This window comes from Dipteris shenzhenensis, chromosome 29 (genome assembly GCF_047967505.1).
Source record: "Dipteris shenzhenensis isolate YYH24624 ecotype China chromosome 29, Dip_SZ_1.0, whole genome shotgun sequence".
Taxonomy (NCBI): Eukaryota; Viridiplantae; Streptophyta; class Polypodiopsida; order Gleicheniales; family Dipteridaceae; genus Dipteris; species Dipteris shenzhenensis.
The window spans coordinates 25,779,246-25,798,202 of NC_141624.1; the positions used below are offsets into that span (position 1 = coordinate 25,779,246).

General features: G+C 45.0%; 1 protein-coding gene across 6 annotated transcripts in view; it reads right to left on the minus strand.

Moving 5' to 3' along the window:
• Nucleotides 1-1,569: 1,569 nt before the first annotated feature.
• The window catches only part of MRE11 (DNA repair and meiosis protein (Mre11)), a 154,643-nt gene continuing 137,255 nt past the window's right edge, over nt 1,570-18,957 (minus strand). For 5 of the 6 annotated variants that reach the window (XM_087400837.1, XM_087400839.1, XM_087400841.1 and 2 more), the window contains 3 exons: nt 3,049-3,169; nt 2,601-2,801; nt 1,570-2,258 (listed from right to left, as the gene is read on the minus strand). In XM_087400837.1, the coding sequence (XP_087256963.1) occupies nt 2,226-2,258; nt 2,601-2,801; nt 3,049-3,169 (355 nt within the window). In that variant the 3' untranslated portion in view covers nt 1,570-2,225. The remainder of the gene's footprint in view (nt 2,259-2,600; nt 2,802-3,048; nt 3,170-18,957) is intronic. The other variant, XR_015543885.1, reaches the window with a different exon arrangement.

The window sequence follows — 18,957 nt, forward strand, 5'->3', positions numbered from 1 at the left end:
ACAAGTTATAGTGCCAAGCTAGATGCTTTGTTTATATTAATCTTTTCTAAAAAGTGGTAGAAAGGCACAAGACTACCTCAACTTCATATAGTTAGAGGTAGCTATAACCCAATGCACGAGCATATTAAAAAATGGATTTATTATACATCTTTATGATTTTCCATATGGTGTGCTTCCTACCATATTATTGAGCAATAATTATCTAATTGGTTGCCCCCATCACTACTACATCCAAATCCAGATGCATAGTCATGCATCATAAATAACCAATTTTTAGGTTTTTTTCCAAGCTATAAAACCAAGCAAGCTGCGAGCGATGTTAAGCACCAAAAACTTGTTTATTCATGTGGCTTGTTTCACTACATTGCAAGTCTTGAAATAAATGCACTCAATTATTGTTGGACAAGTTAGAATGAAATAGAACTTTTTGCTTGGAGATCCTTGTGTGCAATGTCTAAGATTCATGCTTCACAATATCACGACTAAATTCGAACACCTAGACCCTCTTTTTAATACCTAAATTTGTAAGCACATTTCGAAGTTGCCAATTCCTTGCCTTGTTAAATAAGTCAATGTTAAGTTATTTGCACGTTCTTTTCTCAGTATGACATGCTCTAATCACCAAATAGTCTTTAAAAGCGATCGCAATGCCGCATAATAATAAATTAAGAAACACTCCAACTCCTCATTAATCTCTTTTTCATACTTTACTTTTTTTTGACCCATAAGACTTCGCTTTTTGACATACTAACGAAGGAAAGTTGTCTTTACTCTCATTCTTGTGATTAACTTGAACTATTTGTGCATCCTAGTGACATTAAATCATCAACATTTGAATCTTTTTTTTAATGTCAAATGCCGGTGTTTATGACTTGTTTGTGGACCATATTCTTTTGCATGTATTTTTCAAAAACTCTTACACCATTCTTTCACTCTTCTTGCTTCTTTTTTCCTTTTTTTTCATTTTCATTTTTCTTTTTTGTTTGGGGGGGGGGGGGAGGGGTAACAATGGCAAACTTTGTGGAATGTGCTCAAAATCTAAAATATCTTATGATATTTCATCAAAGGATGATGTTTGTGCTAGATTGTCTATTTGCGTTTGGATCTCCACTAGTATTTTGTCAAACCATATTTTCTACCTTATTGGACCAACTTTTTGCAAAAGGCTCTCTCAATTTGCATTACTTTTTGTTAAAATCTTGTCAATGGCACTCACTGAGAGCGTCTTACCTAAAACCTTGTCAATGAGACTAGTATTTCTAAAAGATGGTTTGAATAAGGAACCCTTTGTTAGGTACATGGAAATCTCCATCACATGATTGAAGTTCTACTATGGCATACTTATCATTACAATTTGACCATACATTATCAATTGATGTCACACATCTCATTGTTGATCAAAGTATTTGCTATCATAATCACTAATAAATCTAATGCATGCAATGTTATGTACACGAACAAATCGTAGAGTATACACCTCGCCAAACATCCGATCTTTGAATCTCAATAAAAAAACATCGATATGCCTAATAGGAGTAATACAAGGTAGGTAAGCATGTTTCTGGCTTTCAGTACATTCCTGTGTAATTTGTACATTCTGATCACATCATTAATTAGAAAATAGTACTTACATTCACACAAAATTGTGTGATGTGTAGTTCATGAATATACAACATAAGGAATTCCATTGATACAAAGAGTCTATGGCAACGTAATATTTTAACATTTCCGATATCCATTTCGCAAATCTTGCCTCCACTTCATGCAGATTGCTTTCTGCTGTTTCTTCCTCTTTATGATCCAAAACTTGCAAATCCAGTAACATGAAATTTTATGACATGGCTAGGTTCACATATTACTCCATGACTGTCAGGAGCAGTTGTATTTTGGACAATGGGAGGTAGTTTTGTAAATGAGTAATCTCTTAATTTTGTCTAGCACCATATAATTTATACACTCAAGCTTTCTTCATTCCTTTGAAAACCACTGCAATTGATAAGCAAGAAACCATAAGTCGTATGGCTCATTCGAGCATCCATTTCCCAGCTAGAAAAACCTTAAGGTGGAACTGTTTCCATCAGCAGTACCAGCTCACCATGTTTATCAAAATACCTGCTGAAGGATATAAAAATAGACGCGTACCATATCTGCTAAAGGAAGAGTGCTGGAAGCTCAGACTGAGCCTGACGGCATAACTCAAAATACATGTCAGACTTGTGAACTTGCTACCTTCGAAGTGAACCCCAGCTCCGGCGAACCTGCCATACGCATGTAAAAGATTGTGCACATATTAAAACGAGAATACCTGCTTTGATGGACTCGTGTATCAGATCGTGAGGAAACACAGAATGTGCCCAAATGAAGGATGTCAAAGAAACACAAAAGAAGCGGTTCTTAAGAGGCAGGATACTTGTTCCAGAAAGGTTACAAGTGATTGACTCCACTATGCCTATGAGAGGATTGCTACTGCAACATGCCTTCACACTTATCAATGCCCCCAATGGTCCATTATATATCACTCATGCATGCATGTCAGCATACCCGCATATTGGTCTCTAAATAATTCTAAAATGTATGTGTATACGCTGTTAATACTGTACCGGTGTTTGTGCCACAGAAGAGCCTGGTTTGTTTTGGTCATCATCATCATCGTCATCATCCTCCATATCAATGTAAGTTGTTCTTGTGACGGTGCTCATGGATTTTCGGCCCCGCTTTTGTGTTGAACCTGATGTTCGTCTCTCTCTGCCTTGAGATGTAGTTGAGGCTTGTCTTTTCCTTCCTCGAGTGGGGGTTGGTTCCTGTCAGTGTTTTAGAAACCACCTATGATTTTAGCTGAGAATTAAAAAACAGTACCAAGACGAAGTATGCTTTTGGGAGCGTATTTGATGCACACAAGAAGTTTCTCAGGCACCCGTCAAGAGAAACAAAATTTGTAAGTTGTAAACTCAGCAGACATTACAAAAATTTGTTGAGTATCAGGACTATCTAGTGTTCACAGTACAAAAAGAAGAGAAGAAGATTTTGATACAATAGACAAGTCTTAACTGGGTCACTTTCAGGTTCATCAGCATCATCTGGAACCTCTTCATCACTAGAGGATGAAGCGATGTCCTCCGCTTCTTCATTGATAGATTGTGAAGCTGCTACAGCCCTTTTAGATGCTGCTCTGCACAAATTAAACGCATGAGAGTGATACACAACTGATACAGGGGTCAAGTCCCCTCGTTTGTATAAAATGAGGAATAGACAATCATCTCCATAGCAGCATAGAAAATTATTCCTATCGAATCTACAAGGAACCAACACATGAGTCAGCAATCGCCACCCTTTCCCACAAGAGATGGCATCGTCCACTTGTTTTTAAAAAATCAATCTTTGACATAGAGAAAATAAATTTCTATTAATGCTTGGAAAAAACAATCATACAAAAAAAAGTCCCTGAGGCACTGATCATGGGAAACATAATAAAGAAAACTGGCTGAAAAGGACTTTGACATAGAGAAAAGAAGTTTCTATTAATGCTTGAAAAAAACAATCATACAAAAAAAAAGTCCCTGAGGCACTGATCATGGGAAACATAATAAAGAAAACTAGCTGAAAAGGAACCAACCTATTACCAACAAAAAACCTCTCTCTCTCTCTCTCTCTCTCTCTCTCTCTCTCTCTCACCACAGGAGCAGAGAGCAGCAGGAGGCCATCACACCACAGGATGCAGAGGCTGACCACACACAGTGGCACGTCACAGATTTCTACGCATTCGAGTCAGCTCCAGGACACAGTGGGGTGGAGGAGGAGCTAGCTGCTATGCGGGCAGTCTGGATCACCGAGAGAGGATTGCACAGGCCATCCACGACACAGAGAGCACCCAGAGCACACTCGATTGACGTTCGCCCTATCACAGATTTCCTCAGAGGAGACTGCCCGAGACGAGGGGTCAATCTGAACATAGCCCAGTGGATTCAAAGATCGAGGAGACCACATCCCCGTCCGACACCACAGCACGAGACAGTCAGACAGACTTACGTTCGAGACATTTTCGCCACTCATAGACGAGCCACCAGTGCCGGGTTTCGGTTTCTGAGTTTCCAGTTTCCAGTTAGTTCCAGTTCCCAGCCTGCTCCAGATAGCAGATAGCACATGATATGATATATATTTTTGTAGTTGATTTTTCCTGAGCCATTGAGCTCTTTTTATTTCAGCATAGTACTCAGCAAAGGGTCTTAGCGCACCCTTTGCCTCAGCCCCTTGTGGCCAGTATGAGTTTTTCCCCTTTGGTGTCACCTTGTCCCATAGGCCCGCGAGGCCTCAGCCTCCCATGGACGTTAATCTCTCTCTCTCTCCCTCCCTCCCTCTCTCTCTCTCTCTCTCTCTCTCTCTCTCTCTCTCATTGTACTGATACACAAGGCACGTGATCCCATGGATACTGGGAACTATCACACTCTCATGATTGGCCATACGCTGGCCAAGATCTATGGATCGGTACTGGATAGGGCAATCAGCAACCATATAGAGGCACATGGGCAGCGTGCTCTAGTGCAGGCAAGTTTCCGGAGACAGCACTCCACACTAGACCACATCTTTACCTTGAGGACTATCGTTGAGGAGGCGAGGTCGAGACGCCAAAAAGTCTACCCTTGTTTTGTAGACTTTCGGAAGGCCTTCGACACTGTCCCACGATCCCACATGATCAGGAGACTACAGGATATGCAGATTCCAGAGGGGTTCTGATCTGGGGGGTGAGCCTATGAGTCCGACAGAGGGAGAATTCATGCCCCATGAGGTCTATCAGACTCGGTTGAGAGCATGTTCAGGGTAAAACAAGGATGCCCTCTCTCACCGACACTCTTCGGGCTCTACATTGATAAGATCACATCTTTCATAGACCGCCTAGGAGGCGAGGGAGCACCACTAGCTGACTTGATGATATAGATTCTACTATACGCGGATGGCATAGTCCTCCTATCATCTTCAGCAATGGGACTACAGAGACATCTAGATGCCCTGGAGGTGTACTGCAGAGAGAGAGGCCTGATGGTTAACCTTGGGAAGACCAAGATCATGATATTCAACACCTCTTACACAGTGCTTCACCAACATAGCTTCACATACCAGAGTCAACCAATGGAGATTGTGCAGTCCTACACATCCTTGGGTGCAGTTTTCACAAGACCAGTTTTCACGATGACCAACACAACTAGAGCACGACTCACGTGAGGCATGGTGCTTTGGTCCAACTAGAGCAACAGTGCTTCCAAGCGCACTTCCAAGATCCACCAACGAAGTGTTGGCTTTTCAACACTCTAGTGAGGTTGACTGCCATGTATGCGGCACCTTTTTGGGGGTGTGATTTTTCAGCAACAGAATGTAGGAGATTTGAGCAGCTACAAGTGTTATTCTAGGATGATTCGGAGTAAGCCCTCGGTCCCCCATCAGATAGTACAGGCAGAGTTTGCCATGACCCCTCTCCAAGTTGATGCCATCTTTCAGACAGTGACATTCCTCCACAGAGTTTGGGACCTACCTCGCGAGCATAGTTGCCAGAAACGGCCGTTTCTTGGCAAGAAACAGAAATGGCGAAACGGAAATGGCGTTTCTTGAAGAAACGGCGGTTTCTTGAAGAAACGCCGTTTCGTAAAACCTGTTGTTGACCTAGACCCTCAAAATCATGATTTCACCGCTTGGCTCCTTTTTTCGCCGCCTCCCGCCCATTGCACTTCTTCTGTGCATCCTTGCTGCTCTCTCCACCTTCTCTAAGCTCTCTCCATCCCGTTTTCCTCGGACCTCCATCCTTCTCTCTCCATCCTCTTCATCCTTCTCTCCATCTTCTCCATCCTGCAAGCTGCAGCTTGGCAGCCTGCACTCCATCCCTCCATCCTTCTTCTCTCCATCCTCTCTTTTACTTGTAACCTCTCCATCCTCCTCCTCTCCATCCTCCTTCACTTCTACCTCTGATCCTCCAAGCTCCTTCCACCTCTCCATCCTCTTTTACCTCTGAGCTCTCCATCCTCCTCCTACCTCTCCATCCTTTCTCACTTGTGAACTCTCAATCCTCCTCCTCACCTCTCCATCCTCCTCAATGCCGAGAGATGCTTATTGGGTCCATGTCTCCCTCCTGGATAGTTATAAAGGAGGCGGTGGCTCCAAGAAGTGGAGATGCAACTATTGCGGCATAAGCAAAACGGGGTCTGTCACACGGGTGAAAGACCATCTAGCAGGTGTTCCCAGCAAGGATGTAGGACCTTGTGAGTTTGTGCCTACTCCAATGAAAGGTGGCCTAACAGAATGGAAGCGTGTGCGCATGGCAGCCTTGGCTGCAAAAAGTGGAGGGCAAGGGCTGCAAGATGAAGCAGAGGCTACTGACACTGAGCCATTGGATGATGCTAGCACATTGGGTTATGCAAAGAGAGGTAGAGAGGCATCAACTACATCGAGCGCGGGTCCTAGTGCTACAAGAACACCCTTGCCACATGGATCAATTAGTGTGGATGCTAGTGCGGGAAAAAGAGGATCACTGCAAAGGTCTAGCATTCAAGTACGCTTGCAAAAGCAAGTAGTGAAGGAGGCCACTAGTGAGCTCACAAAGCTCTTCATACAATGTACAACACCCTTTCATGTGGCGAAGACTACACGATGCAGGAAGGCCATGAGAGCCGTGAGCCGCATTGGGTATGAATGGGAAGGGCCTACATATGAGGCCTTGCGGACAAGAGAGCTAAGAAGAGAGAGGGAATGTGTGGAAGACCAAATGAAGCCCTTGAAAAGCCTTGGGAAAAATATGGATGCACACTCTTATGCGATCGATAGTCAGATGCACGTAGGAGGAGTGTGTACAATATTTTAGTGTCTTCTTGCAAGGGAACCATGTTCTTGAGAGCCATAGACGCTTCCACTGCAGGTACAGTGATTACAAGGTTGTATATTTGGGAGCATTTATGGGCAGCCATTATGGAGATAGGTGTTGAGCATGTGGTGCAGGTGGTGACAGATAATGGCAGCAATTGTGTGTCAATGGGTGCCATGTTAGAAGATGAGTTCCCTAAGATTATGTGAACACCCTGTGCCTCACATTGCCTTAATCTTTTGATCGAGGACCTAGGGAAGATACCTTGGATTGATGCCATCTTCTCCACAGCCCGCAGTATCGTGAAGTTTGTCACGAAGAGACCCAAAGTCCTCAGCATCTATCGGGCTTATAGTGACCTTGAGCTATTGAAACCTTCAACCACAAGGTTTGCTTACATGTTCATAGTGGTGGAGAGGCTTGTGCGAGTGCGCTACGGCTTGTTGCGCACGGTTGTGTCTCGGGAGTGGGGAGTGTTAGATATCAATGCTCCACTCTCGTGTAACTACGCGGGAACCAGCTAACTCTACTTGTAAGCCCCCCATATGAGGAGAAGGCATTTGAGTAGCTCAGTTATCCGGTAGGTCCTGGTTTGGACACCAGATGGGAGCCATGTGTGGCCTGATGGCTGGACGGCTTCAAATAGAGTTGCCACACTGCCAACTAGGCTACATGCAAGTGCGGGAAGGCATCCCATGACTGACCGCACTGAGGGCACACGAAGCATTTCTCAGGGCAGTCTACTCTTCGGTTGTGGGACCCACGTTTGGAGCCCCAGATGATTCCGGATGGCTCTGGGCCGAACGATAACCGTAAGTTAGTTGCTCTATTCTGCGCCACGGTTCTAACGTGTGGTCGGTGGCCTATTTTGGGACCGACCTCCAGTCGGCCGTTTTGGGCCAACTGGATCGGTCTCCCAATTGGGTCTAACCGACTACGACTGGTGGCTATATAAGAGCAAGCCTGTGAAGCCCATATTCATCACTGGCTACAACAACCTTGATTCCTTAGCATCCAGCCTCCGTCCTCTACTGTTTACAGCACGTCATCGAAGCTTCTCACACAAGAGCGCACGGCTGGGAGGCAGCGCCATCTATTGTATCAGTTTTACAGTAATCAAATTTTTTATTCTCCATACTATCTGCTTTTCTCTCTTGCATATGAGATTCTGTTATCTGTTGACCCCACACGTTGTATTGTTTTCTTACATGTTTTCTTACATGGTATCAGAGCTTGGGCTCTAGCAAGAAGATTTGGTAGTGTGTTTCTGTTTGCGAGCAGATTGTGAGAGATGGCCCAACCCGCAAGACTGCGAAACCCACCGTTCGGCGAAAGCGAAAAGTTGGACGGCACTAACTATCCACTCTGGAAGTTCAAGATGAAGACCATCCTAAGCGCATACGAGCTTTGGGATACTGCTACTGGGGTGGACGTGAAGCCGGTTGCGAGACCGGATCCAGCTAAAGCAGGACAACAGATAGTACCAACTGCGGATCAGATTCTCGCGTGGACAAGAAGAAATGCAGATGCGTTGTGTTCTATTGTCTGCAGTGTAAGTGATTCTGTCATGGCATTAATTCAACATGTCCCACAGCAGAGGAGACATGGACGGTCTTGAAAAATCAGCATGAGACCACGAATCAGACGTGGATTCAGAATCTGGAGACTCAACTCGCGAACGAGAAACTGTCTGAGTCTGAAACAGCAGAGAAGTTCATCACCAAGGTGAAGAATCTGCACGATCAGATGACTGCGATTGGCATCACCATCACCAGCGAGAATCTAGCACGAAGGTACATATGGATTCTTCCACCAAAGTACGACGGTCTTGTTACGGCGCTGAATACACAGAACAAAAATCCGCCTCTCAACTTTGAGGATTTCAGCACGATGCTTCTGGAGGAGGAGATGCGTCAAAAGACGAGGACTGGAGAAGATTCGGCTTTCTCGGCTGGATCAAAGAAAGGTAAGGGTAAGGACTCTGGTAGCCCATCTTATTCTGATGATAAAAAGAGAAAGAAGAAGATCAAGTGCTTCTATTACAACAAGGTAGGGCACAAGCAGAATGAGTGTCGAAAGAAGATTGTAGATGAGAAGAACGGAGTAAAGAAAGAGTCCAGCAACAGCGCGCAGGCAGTACCAGTAGAGCTGTTCGTAGCAATTGAGGAGATTTGCACGGAGGCAGTTCATGTACCTGCGGATGAACCTTGGATTATTGACAGTGGTGCATCGCGCCACATGACCAGTCGTAAGGATTGGTATACCTCTCTATATCCGGTAGGAAATGACATCCTGGTAGCAGTCAGCAATGATGCAAAATGTCCAACAAAAGGAAAAGGTACGATTGCTCTCAAGTTAGATGGAGTTGTAAAACAGTTGTCCGCTGTTCTTTATGTGCCAGATATCAAGAGAAACTTGTTGTTCGTTTCTGCGATCATGGATCGAGACCTCAAAGTTCACTTCGATAAGAATGGCGCACAGATTTTGGATCTTCAAGGGAAGGTCATTGGTAAAGGTACACGGCGCAATAACATCTACGAACTCTCAGCTTTCAGTGCTCGAGCCGATGTGAGCAACACTAAGCTGTGGCATGAGAGGTTTGCTCAACTAACCTTAGTTCTTTAAAGGAGATGCATAAAAGTGAAATGATTGCAGACCTACCAGAAATTACAGATCTGCCCGATGTATGTAAAGCTTGCATGATGGACAAGCAGCATCGACAACCCTTTCCTAAAGAGGCCAGCAGAGCAAAGACTCCTCTAGAGCTCGTTCACACGGACCTCTGCGAAAAGATGGAGACGGAAGCTTTGGGTGGTTCCTACTACTTCATGACGCTGATCGACGACTACAGTAGAAGGATATGGATATACTTCCTGAAGACTAAAGATGAGGCTTTTAGTAAGTTCAAAGAATGGCATGTAATGGTCGAGAAAGAAACGGGGAGGAAGGTGAAGAAGTTGAGATCAGATAGAGGTGGTGAGTTCACATCAAGCGAAACTGCAAAAGTCACAGGATCAAGAGACAGAAACCCCCACCACATACATCACAGCAAATGAAGTAGTAGAGCGCAAGATGCGCGTCATTTGCGAAATGGACAGGAGTATGATGAAAGGAAAAGATTTGCCAAAGACTTTCTGGACTGAAGCATGTAACACAACAGTTTACATTCTGAATCGTAGCTACGCGAAGGCTGTGAACGGGATGACTCCACTGTTTTCTGGTAAGAAACCTTCAGCTGCACATTTCAAAGTTTTTGGATGTGACTCTTTTGTGCATGTCCCTGATCCTAACAGGACCAAATGGGAACCGAAGAGCCGGAAGTGTATTTTCTTGGGCTACAGTAAAGAGGCGAAGGGTTACCATCTCTATAATCCTGTTACCAAGAAGGTAATAGTAAGTCGCGATGTGGTCTTCTTAAAACAACCGCATCAATTGGAGGAGGATGTTTCCTTTCCAGACAACCAAGACCAAGATATCCATCTAGTACAACCACCAACAGCAGACCAAACTCCCCCAACGGTGCTTGGGAGGATTCAAGTTAAAAAAGAGGAAGAAGAGCATGCAGAACCACAACGGCAACGGCTATTCCCGATGTGGGTAAAGCAGCTTTTGGACGGCAGAGAACCTCCAGCCATTGAGGAGGAATCATCCGAACACCAGAGGAGCAAAGAAGGGCGCAAGAACACTTGGTCAACTACGCTTTGATGACAGAGGTGATCCGTGTTGAAGAACCCAAGTGTCTTGAAGAGGCACAGGGTGATGATAGGTGGATTGAGGCTATGCAATCGGAGTATGGCTCCATAATGAAGAACAACACTTGGAACCTTGTGGATCCATCGGCACCAAATGGGTGTACAAGACCAAGTACAAGTCGGACGGCACGTTGGATAAGTACAAGGCTCGGCTCGTGGCAAAAGAATTCGCACATGTACATGGTTTTGATTATCAAGATACTTTTGCTCCCACAGCTCGACTAATCACAATTCGCAGTGTTTTGGCTTTAGCAGCACAAGAAAGTTGGCCCGTGTTTCAGATGGATGTAAAATCCGCCTTTCTGAATGGAGATCTCAAGGAGGAGGTATACGTGGAACAACCACCAGGTTTTGTGATCCCCGGTTCAAAAGGTAAAGTCTGTAAACTGAAGAAGACACTTTACGGACTGAAATAGGCTCCACGAGCGTGGTACCATCGGATTGATGCCTACTTTCTTGCAAAACGGGTTCAGGAAGAGCCCATCTGATGCAAATTTGTATATCTACAGAGGAGAAGGCAGGTGTATGATCGTGGTCCTTTATATGGACGACCTTGTCATAACAGGGAACCATGAAGAAAAGATCTCGCAAACAAAGCAGTTGCTAGAAAGAGAGTTTGAAATGACAGACCTCAGATTTATGCATTTCTGTTTGGGGATTGAAGTTTGGCAAGAGCCAAAACATATCTTCATCTCATAGCTCAAGTATGCTGGAGAGATACTGAAGGCATTTGGCATGGCTAAGTGCAAGACAGTTGGCACCCCTGGCTGAGCTCTCAAATGAGGATTCATCACCACTGGTGGACGAAGCGAAGTACAAAAGGCTTGTGGGCAGTTTGATTTACTTGTGCAACATGCGGCCGGACATCATACACGAGAGTGGAGCATTGATATCTAACACCCTCCCTCAATGTCCACCCGCAAGTGAACTTACTTTTTCGGCCCAATGCCAAGTCGATGAAGATGCCTCTCCAGCAAGTCTCTTCCAAGAGCCTTCGTGAAGATGTCCGCAGCATTCTCTGTAGTTGGATAGTACATTAAGTCGACCTCTCCATCCATGATGAGCTCGCGTACAAAGTGATATTGAATCTCAATGTGTTTTGTGCGAGTGTGGTACACCGGGTTCTTGGCAATTGCCATGCAACTCTGATTGTCACATGATAACTACGTAGGCTTGTTCTGCACTGCACCCATGTTCCCTAAAATCCTCCTTAACCACACTGTCTCACAAGAAGCAAAACATGCTGATTTGTACTCAGCCTCGGTAGAAGAAAGAGTAACTGTAGGTTGCTTCTTGTTGACCCATGACACAGCTCCAGATCCAAGTGAGAAACAGTAACCTGTCACTGATCTCCTGCTGTCCACGTCTCCTGTCCAATCCGAGTCACAGAATCCGGTCAAGATGTTGCCCTTGGTATAGGTGATGCCATAATCAAGTGTGCCTTTGATGTATTTCAGCACCCGCATCTCTGTCCTCCAATGGTTCTCCCGCTTAGTACACCAGTTGCATGTAACTATGCGGGAACCAGCTAACTCTACTTGTAAGCCCCCCATATGAGGAGAAGGCATTTAAGTAGCTCGATTATCCAGGAGGTCCTGGTTTGGACACCAGATGGGGACCATGTGTGGCCTGATGGCTGGACGGCTTCAAATAGAGTTGACACACTGCTAACTAGGCTACATGCAAGTGCGGGAAGGCATCCCATGACTGACCGCACTAAGGGTAGACGGAGCATTTCCCAGAGCAACCCACTCTCGGGTTGCGGGACCCGTTTGAAGCCCCATATGATCCCGGATGGTTACCGTAGGTAAGTTGCTCTATTCTACGCCACAGTTCTAACGTGTGGTCGGTGGCCTATTTCGAGACCGACCTCCAATCGGCTGTTTTGGGCCGACTGGGTCGGTCTCCCAATTGGGTCTAACCGACTACCACTAGTGGCTATATAAGAGCAAGCCCGTGAAGCCCATATTTATCACTGGCTACAGCAACCCTGATTCCTTAGCATCCAGCCTCCGTCCTCTATTGTTTCCAGCACGCCATCGAAGCTTCTTACACAGGAGCGCACGGCTGGGAGGCAGCGCCATCTATTGTATCAGTTTTACAGTAATCAAATTTTTGATTCTCCATACTATCTGCTTTTCTCTCTTGCATATGAGATCCTGTTATCTGTTGAGCACAGACGTTGTATTGTTTTCTTACAGGGAGATTGGGATGATAGAGGCCAAGCAAAGTCTATCAAATTTGTCCGCATGATCATGGATGAGTCTTGGTGGAATCAGGCGAAGGCATTAATCAAATCGATTAATCCTATCTACACAGTGCTTCGCATCACGGACATGGAGGGAAGCACATTAGGACTCTTGTACGAGTTTATGGACAAGATTGAGAGGCCCTCAACAGAAACACTTCCCTATTGCCTGATAAGTAAGACTTTTTACTTTCGTAATATGTATAATTATTGCATTTACTAAATTGCAATTTGTTATCATGAAGCCTGGAATTTTCAGATATATATTATGTATGTACTATTATCTATAGTCTATGAATTTTGCATGCATATTGCATTCTAATTTCTTGTGGCATGATTTAGGGTTGAGTTCATCCGTGCTATATGGAATAAGCGGTGGAATTGGTTCCACTGCCCAATCCATGGTGGCACATGTATTGCATCCCCTCTAGCGCAGTCAAGAGCAATATGAGAATGATGAGTTGGAGGGGATGCAACAGTATCTACAAAATTTGACAAGTGGTGACTTGGAGATGCAACGAAGAATGGAGGATGGACTTCTATTGTTCCGCAATCATAGCCTCTCCTTTGGTACGGCTAGGCTCCGAGAGAGACAGTTGCAGCCTGTCTCCTGGTGGGAGAAATATGGCAACTGTACTCCTACTTTGGTAAGAGAAGTTACAACGCCACTAGTTAGAGCTTAGTCGTTAAGTAATTTGAAGTTTTATCTACTACAAATATGTTTAAAGCTATCAAGTTCCTGATACTTATCTTTGCTTAATTGGCTTATGGCAGAAACGCCTTGCTATACGTGTTCTCTCACACGATTGCAGTTCCGGTCCTTCGGAAGACCGATGGGTCTATGAGACTGAAAGAAAACTTGATACAAATCACAGTAAGGGTGGAGCTACTGAAACGAGCATCATCACCCGTGCTGAATCCTAAGTCTGATCATACATAAATCTCGATGTAACAATGAAAAGAAAAGGACTGGAGCGGAGCGGAATCCTCCGTATGTCATATCCCCCTAGCTGGTGCATAGCCGGTGATGGGACGCTGGTGCCTGTCAAGGGGTGCCGTGCGTCTCGATCTCCTGGACAAGGCTCGACGCAAGACCAGAGGCACCGTGACTCCCATGGGACGTATCCCGGGTCTAAACAATGACGGGAGGTCCCCCAGAGTGATCTGTGTGTCCCCTCGATGTCTCGTGTGTCGTGCTGCGATCGTCGGGTTGGGGTCTCTGTCATGTCAGTGGCTAAAGACTGGACGATCAATGTCACTCGATGGGAAGAACTCTGTGATCCTACTTTGAGAGGTGTCTGATGATGTGGCCAAGCCCCGTCGCCTGAGTAAGTACTCTCTATGTCGGATTCCCTCGTGAATGAAGGCCGCGAGGCATCTCTGATCTGGGTAGGCGAGGAATCTGGAAAGGAGCCCGAAGCCGTCTCTGAAGAGGCAGTGGTAGCGACCTCGGATCTCGTAGTACACTGGGCACCTGAAAATAAAATGTTCCTCCGACTCAACCTCTTGACAGTCGCACAATATGCATAAGCGATGCTCCCTAGGAATCCCCTCTGCTCTGCCGCTCTCTATGCGGAGGCGGTGTGATGATACCCGAAATTGTCCGATGGAGATCCGTAGTGAGTGAGGCATATGAAGCTCAGTGTACCCCGGTGGCGTGATGAATCCCTCCTCCAAAATGCGAAGACAGTAATTTCTGTAAAAACTCAGCTTCACTGGAAGCTCCCTCGGCTCCAACCAGGTCCTAAAGGTGTGTAGCTACAGGAGATCCTCTCGAATGACCTGGTTGGTATGTGGCCCAATCGGGATGGTGGGTGGGAGTACCAGAGGGGCATCTAAACTGTACTGAAAAGGAGGTATCCTATTGATGTGGAACCCTGGTCGCACAAACCATCTGTGAGTCCGTGCATACCAGCATCGCTCGTCTCCCTCTGCTGCTAACCTCATGGAGGAATCGAGAGGAACTGGAGCACTTGGGCCCTCTTTCACACAAAGAAGAGGAACAGATTGAGCACAGGTCAATTGGAGCGGTTGGTGTTTTGTCATTGCAACCTCTGTCTCCTTGAGTTCGTCGTCGGCTGCCCCGAACCTCGCCAAGTGAATGTAGACAAGGTGGACAAGGAGAAGATGAAGGCCATACCAGATATCCCACGGGAGGAGCTGGACATATATACCATGTTGTATGAGGAGCTGTCAGCACCAGCACACCACACATGATCATACACTCAACCATATGGAGATGGTGCTAGTACTTCAGTTGCACCTGATGGTCCTGATCTTGATGTTGATGATTCTTCTTCAGACAGTGACACAGATGTCTCAGGCTCATCTGAGGAGGCAGAGAATGACGATGACGAGGAGTCCATGGATGATGCAGATGATCAGTAGTGATGTACCTTGGTCCTTGTCACTTGACTATGACTGTACAGACTACAGTGCTAGCCTACTCCTAGTCATGACACTTCAGATGCATCATGCATGCAGCCTGCAAGCTGCAGCATGATGCATCTTGATTCCTAGACTATGTTATTTCTTTTTTTATGATAGTAGATACAGTACTTACTACTAAGTATACTTTGGACCTTGGTGCCAGGTGGCAGCTGCTTTTTTTTATATCATCCATGGGTGCTTTGATTTTGAGTCTTGCATGACTCATGAGTCATGATCATGGAATTTGTGGATCATGAATCATGATCATCTATGGAGTCTGGACATTGGATGCTTTCAAGTTTCAACTTGTGTGCTAAGTTTAAAGTACTTCAAACTTCTAAATTTCAGATTCTTGTAATGTCAAACTTGTTAGTCATGATACATGTTGATTTCCGATTATTGAAGCATCATTCAAGAATTTAGAATCATAAAGGCATGAATGATGCATTGATGCTTGAAGCTTCAAGTATATATAATTGTATTATGTATGATTTGCACTCTATTGATAGTTATATTATGTATAAAAAATAAATTTTTATACATAAATTGTATCATATTGCCGTTTCTTCCGTTTCCGTTTTGACGGGGGCCGGAAACTCCATTTCTTCCGTTTCCGTTTCGGCTGGCAACTATGCTCGCGAGAGACTTCCGAGACTGGCACTAGAGTCTTCCATACGACTAGCAGAGAGTAGGGTTAGTACAGCATGGTATGCACGCATCACCACATGGTTTGCCAGTCACGGCATTCAGATGGACTAACTTCCTCCGTTTCAGTATAGCATGGATGCACCACCCGAGTTGATCCCACGGGATAAAATCAACTGCATCATACGGTTAGACCTCCTTCAGCTCCACACATCTCGCAATTGGGGGGGGGGACCAAGAGTTCCCAACCAAGACCCAGCTCTACTATGACCATTTCTTGAGAGTATCGGAGGATGGACTCATCATCCGAACTTAGTATCTTGAGGACAGAGGAGTCTCACACGCACTGAGGATTGCCATCGGACAAATGCGAGTCTCATCCCATCAGCTGAGGATCAAGGCAGGGAGAGTTATAGGCATACCCAGAGAGCAGCGTAGTTGCAGGTTATGCACGATGGGGGCGGTACCACTGCCTTTTTCAAGAGGAGCACTGTCATGACAAGAGAAATGATTATTTAATTAATTAATAGTCATTAGAACCTTATTATTGTTAGGCACCAATTTGATGGTGCGGTTATATGTTTGTATTTATGATCGATTAAGCGGTGTAAATAGTACTACCAAAACTATGTAACATTGGCCAATGATTAGTAATAAAGATGTGGACACACGTGTCTAGGTCCTAGGGGCAATAGGAAAGGGAAAGAGTGCATTAGAGTACATTAAATAGTAGGTGCATGGGTCATAGGATAAGGGTAGGTGTAAATGGGAAGATGGAACTTGAGTGATCTCAAGGGACATTAATGAAAGGGTATCACCCTTTCATGTGAATCTCACGTAGCATTCTCTCTACCACATTGCATTCATCCGCCATCTCTCTCCCACCTTGCACGTAGGTCGAAATAGAAACAAGTACTCTCACGAGGGCGCTCTTCCCCATTGAAGGGCCAATTGGCATTCAAATTCTGCATGCATTGCACACATTTGCATTCTCGAAAAGTCTGGTTTTTCACATTTGATATCAGAGCGGTGACAGTCCACGAGCGCTGGACGAGAAGAGGGTGAGAGAGCAACGTGCAGAATCATGGCGAAAGAACCAATGTGGGAAAGACACGACCTATGACAGCCGCGAAGGACGGCGGGACAAGGCACGAAAGTCGCAGGAGAAGGCGCGGACAGGATTGCGAGAGAACGAAATCTGACAACGAAATCCCAATGACACGCATGTCAAGCGGGCAGCACAACAAACTCCCAGGGCTGCAAACATCTCCTTCCCAACCAACCCTGAATTCCCGAGGCAAACACCTCCTTCTCAACCAACCCTGAATTCACAAGGTTCTGAAACAAGGGATTTTTTTGAAATTTTTTTGTCTTGAACGGTGAATGGGGTGTCCTAACGGGGTGAGACCCCCCCCCCCCCCTCCTTCCCCCGTGTGAATATACCCTTAAAATCCTTAAACCGTGAGGAAAAGGGACCCCCCCGTTCTCCCCAATGGAAAGTCGGATCAGAACAAGATTTTAAGGGGGTGATCCACCCATCAAGTACACCCTATAACGGTATCTAGAGCTCCAATACGCTCAAAACAAGTAGCCCAAACGGAGCGTACCAGTTTACAGCAGAAATACAAGAAGAAAAGCTTAAAAGAGAAGAAAGAGGAGGTCATTTTAAGTATCTTCCCAACACAAACGAAGCGGGAGTTGGATAAGTACCACCCACTCTACAACACTTGACTTTTGCTGTGAAATAAACCCCTTTTTTTGAAATTACAGCAAGTCATTTTCTCTCTTGTATTACTAAAAGGAAAAAATGGAAGGGGAACGGAGATATAACAATGAACTTATTTCTTTTCCTCCATTACCCCAAGGAGAGAGAGAAAGAACACCTTCACCTCCTCCTGAAAAGGATGGATTAGGTGAGAGTTACACACATCTTGAGTATGATAACCCACAAATAGATTTACAGCAGTGTCTCCTTCAAAACCTCTTCATAGGGAGTTCTCCTTTTGTAATGAAAGAAGAAATGAGACTAGCCAAGAACGTGAGTTCTCCTTTCAACTCAAAACCTAGCACACATGGATTATAATCCAAGTGCAAGACAAAGAGAGGAGACTCCTGTTGATAAGCTGATTTTCTAGCTTAGCAGTCCATTATGACCAGATTAGGGACTAAGAGGACTTTGAACTTTGGGGATGAAGAGTTGAGTACCCCTTCTAAGAGGTCCAAATTCCAAACCGCGAGAGAGAATTGAGTTCCCCAAATATGATAGGGCAAGGGAGACTGACAAAATACTCAATTGGATTCGCCATTTTGAGCTATACTTTGCCCATCAAGACAAGACCGAGCAAGAGAAGCTTGCTCTGGCCACATTGCATCTGCAGAAGGATGCTCTAATGTGGTGGTCTTTGTCACAAACAAGAAAAGAGCCTATTCATGAATGGGCTAAGTTCATGGAGCAACTAGGCATGAAGAGAACCTAACCTTTCGTTGGGAGAGGTTTAGGCAGTTCGATAATGAGAGTAATGCAGATTTTACAGCCAGATTTTGAAAACTCTCTCTAGAGTTACCCGAAAAGAGTGAGGAAGATAGGAGAAAGAAGTATTTAGCAGCCTTAAGCCTAAAATTAAGGTACGAGGTTGAAATGTTTAACCCGACCACGCTTAAGGACTTGACTAAGCTGGCTGAAATAACCGAGAGGAAATTGAATCCTCATAAACCCTTCAATAAGGAGGGTGGCTCATCATCTAAGACCAACAATATACCCACTTTTAGGAAACCAAACCGGTTTAAGAATAATAAAGGGAAGGGTAAAGCTCTTGTAAGGAATGTGAACAGCCAATCACGTCCTGGATGGGCGCCATTTCCTTCTATGACGGACGAAGAGAAGAGGAAGTTGATTAAGGAAGCAAAATGTTTCGGGTGTAAGAAACATAAGCCAGGGCATGTATGGCATAAGTGTCCCATTCTCTTGGCTAAGATTGCCAAGACGAATTCAATAAAAGTGAAAGCCAACACATCCAAGCAAGAGGGTGAGGCTTCTA